The 3,020-nt window shown below is 43.7% G+C and overlaps 1 protein-coding gene across 5 annotated transcripts in view; it reads left to right on the forward strand.

Annotated features, from left to right (window-relative positions):
• Positions 1–2,527, forward strand: part of RPP38 (ribonuclease P/MRP 38kDa subunit) — a 4,279-nt gene extending 1,752 nt beyond the window's left edge. For 3 of the 5 annotated variants that reach the window (XM_011934268.1, XM_011934269.1, XM_011934272.1), the window contains exons 2-3: positions 505–623; positions 1,578–2,527. In XM_011934268.1, coding sequence (XP_011789658.1) covers positions 1,588–2,436 — 849 coding nt within the window. In that variant the 5' untranslated portion in view covers positions 505–623; positions 1,578–1,587 and the 3' untranslated portion in view covers positions 2,437–2,527. The remainder of the gene's footprint in view (positions 1–504; positions 624–1,577) is intronic. The other 2 variants (XM_011934270.1, XM_011934271.1) reach the window with 1 other exon arrangement.
• The last annotated feature ends 493 nt before the right edge of the window (positions 2,528–3,020 follow it).

Below are 3,020 nucleotides of genomic sequence, written 5' to 3' on the forward strand. Positions count from 1 at the left end.
CTGTCTCAAAAGGGAAAAAAAAAAACAAAAGCAGTTCCTCTATGAGGACTGCCTTTTCCTACCCCCTCAACTAAGCTAGGCCTCTGCTGGATATTCCCTAAGCATCCTATAGTTCCCTGACCTTAATGTGCATCAGGCTTTATTGTATAATTACCTGCTAATATTTTTTCCTTGTGGACTCTTAAGCGCACTGAGGTCTGCGACAAAAAAATACTTTATCTTTATGGCCTGGCACATCCTGGATAATCCAGAAAGGTGGTGCCTGCGGCTAAGGGTGGGAGTGGTATTCCAGGCAGAGGGACTAATATGTGCATAGACTTGAAGGTGGGAAAATGCTGTTCAGTTCTTTAAAATATCACACCTGATTGGTTTTGAATGGCAGAGGCCACCAGAGTCCTTGCAGATTGTGCACTCTGCGTGGGTGGACATTGTTTACCGTGAGCCCCAGGACCTAAACGCCACTTGCACACTGGAGGTGCTCAGATCTTTTTTTTTTTTTTGCAGATAGGGTCAGATATGTTACTCGGCTGGAGTACAGTGGCACGATCACGTTCACTGCAGCCTTGACCTCCTGGGCTCAAGTGATCCTCCCACCTCAGCCTCCCAAGTAGCTGGGACTACAGGTACGCCTCACACTTAGCTACTTTATGTAATTTTTTTTTTTTGTAGAGGGTTTCTCCATGTTGCTCAGAGTGGTCTCGAGCTCATGAGCTGAAGTGATCTGTCCACCGCAGCCTCCCAAAATTCTGAGACGGAAGGCATGAGCCACTGTGCCAGGCCTAGAATATTTGTCGAATGACTGAATGGAAGCCCATCTAGACAGCATTTTGGAAAACAGTAACAAGTTATAAGATTAATACCATACAGTCACTAAAAGGTTAATTATGAACAAGTAGAAACAATATTTTTAATAAATGAAACAGACAAATGGAATTGTACTATGGTTGCAATAATTAAAACTTTGACATATTGCTTGTATAGGAATAAAGACGAAGTCATATAAAAAAATGGGGAAAATTAAACCCTGGTCATCCATTGTCCTGAGTTTTTTTAAAGGGCCCCAGTAGAGCATTTAAAATGGGGTAAGAAAAATGGGGAAAAATAAAATTACTTAATCTTTAAAAAGAAGACAAGTGTATGCTCACCTAATTGGACTTATATAATGAGGCTTGCTCTAGCTTATCAAGAGTCAGAATACAGGCTGGGCGCAGTGGCTCACGCCTGTAATCCCAGCACTTTGGGAGGCCAAGGTGGGTGGATCACCTGAGGTCAGGAGTTTGAGACCAGCCTGGGCAACATGGTGAAACCCCATCTCTACTAAAAAAAATAGAAAAATTAGCTGGGCTTGGTGGCGGGTGCCTGTAATCCCAGATACTTGGGAGGCTGAGGCAGGAGAATTGCTTGAACCCAGGAGGTGGAGGTTGTAGTGAGCCGAGATTGTGCCATTGCACTCCAGCCTGGGCAACGAGTGAAATTCCGTCTCAAAAAAAAAAAAGAGAGTACAACCAAGATACTCCTAAGTTACGCAATTGTCACTTAACATGAATTTTTTCTGTTGTCATTTTGCTTCTTGGAAGGATTTTTAAAATGGCTGCAGCTCCTCAAGCACCGGGGCGGGGATCTGTCCGTAAGACGAGACCTCTGGTTGTGAAGACGTCGTTGAACAACCCATACACCGTCTGCTGGAGCCCTCTGGACAGCGAGGATATGCACTTCATCCTACAGACGCTTGAGGACAGGCTTAAAGCTATTGGACTTCAGAAGATTGAAGATAGGAAGAAAAAGAACAAAACACCTTTTCTGAAAAAAGAAAGCAGAGAGAAATGCAGCATTGCTGTTGATATTAGTGAGGATCTGAAGGAGAAAACAGATGCTAAGCAGCAAGTGTCAGGGTGGACGCCTGCACACGTCAGGAAGCAGCTTGCCATTGGCGTTAACGAAGTTACCAGAGCCCTGGAAAGAAGTGAACTGCTGTTAGTTCTGGTGTGTAAATCAGTCAAGCCTGCCATTATCACCTCACACCTGATTCAGTTAAGCCTCAGCAGAACCGTCCCTGCCTGTCAGGTCCCCCGGCTTAGTGAGAGAATTGCCCCCGTCATTGGCTTAAAATGTGTTCTAGCCTTGGGCTTCAAAAAGAACAACACTGACTTTATGGACGAAGTAAGAGCCATCATCCCCAGAGTCCCCAGTTTAAGTGTACCATGGCTTCAAGACAGAATTGAAGATTCTGGGGAAAATTTAGAGACCAAACCTCTGGAAAGCCAAGACAAAGAGCTTCTGGACACTTCATTTGAAGATCTGTCAAAACCTAAGAGAAAGCTTGCTGATGGTCAGCAGGCTTCTGTAACATTACAACCCCTTAAAATAAAGAAACTGATTCCAAACCCTAATAAGAAAAGGAAACCACCCAAAAGTAAAAAAGCTACTCCAAAGTAATCTTGCGTAAACTTGCCATGTCATACAGTTTGTGAAAGCACACCTTGTGAAGAAGCCTTGCAACTAATAAAATGAGTTATATTTACATAGATTCATACAGTCCTGTTTGGTAATATTCAAATGTGTAAGACTCTTTGTAACTATGGCACAGATACTAAGTGCAGGAAATATTCAAAAATAGGAATATCCAAACAGAAGTTTATTGAAACTAGTGTTCATGCATTTTTTTATTGACTTCTTTTTCTTTTTTCTTTTTTGAGACAGAGTTTCACTCTTGTTGTCCAGGCTGGAGTGCAATGGTGTGGTCTCGGCTCACTGCAATCTCTGCCTCCCAGGTTCAGGCAATTCTCCTGCCTCAGCCTCCCGAGTAGCTGGGACTACAGGTGTGCACTACCATGCCCAGCTAATTTTTGTATTTTTAGTAGACACAACGTTTTACCACGTTGGCCAGGATGGTTTCCATCTCTTGACCTCGTGATTTGCCCACCTCAGCCTCCCAAAGTGCTGGGATTACAGCTGTGAGCCACGGTGCCTGGCCTCTTTTTTTTTTAAAAAAAGTCTTACTCTGTCGCCCAGGCAGGAGT

Source organism: Colobus angolensis, unplaced genomic scaffold, assembly GCF_000951035.1.
Source record: "Colobus angolensis palliatus isolate OR3802 unplaced genomic scaffold, Cang.pa_1.0 Scaffold133, whole genome shotgun sequence".
NCBI lineage: Eukaryota > Metazoa > Chordata > Mammalia > Primates > Cercopithecidae > Colobus > Colobus angolensis.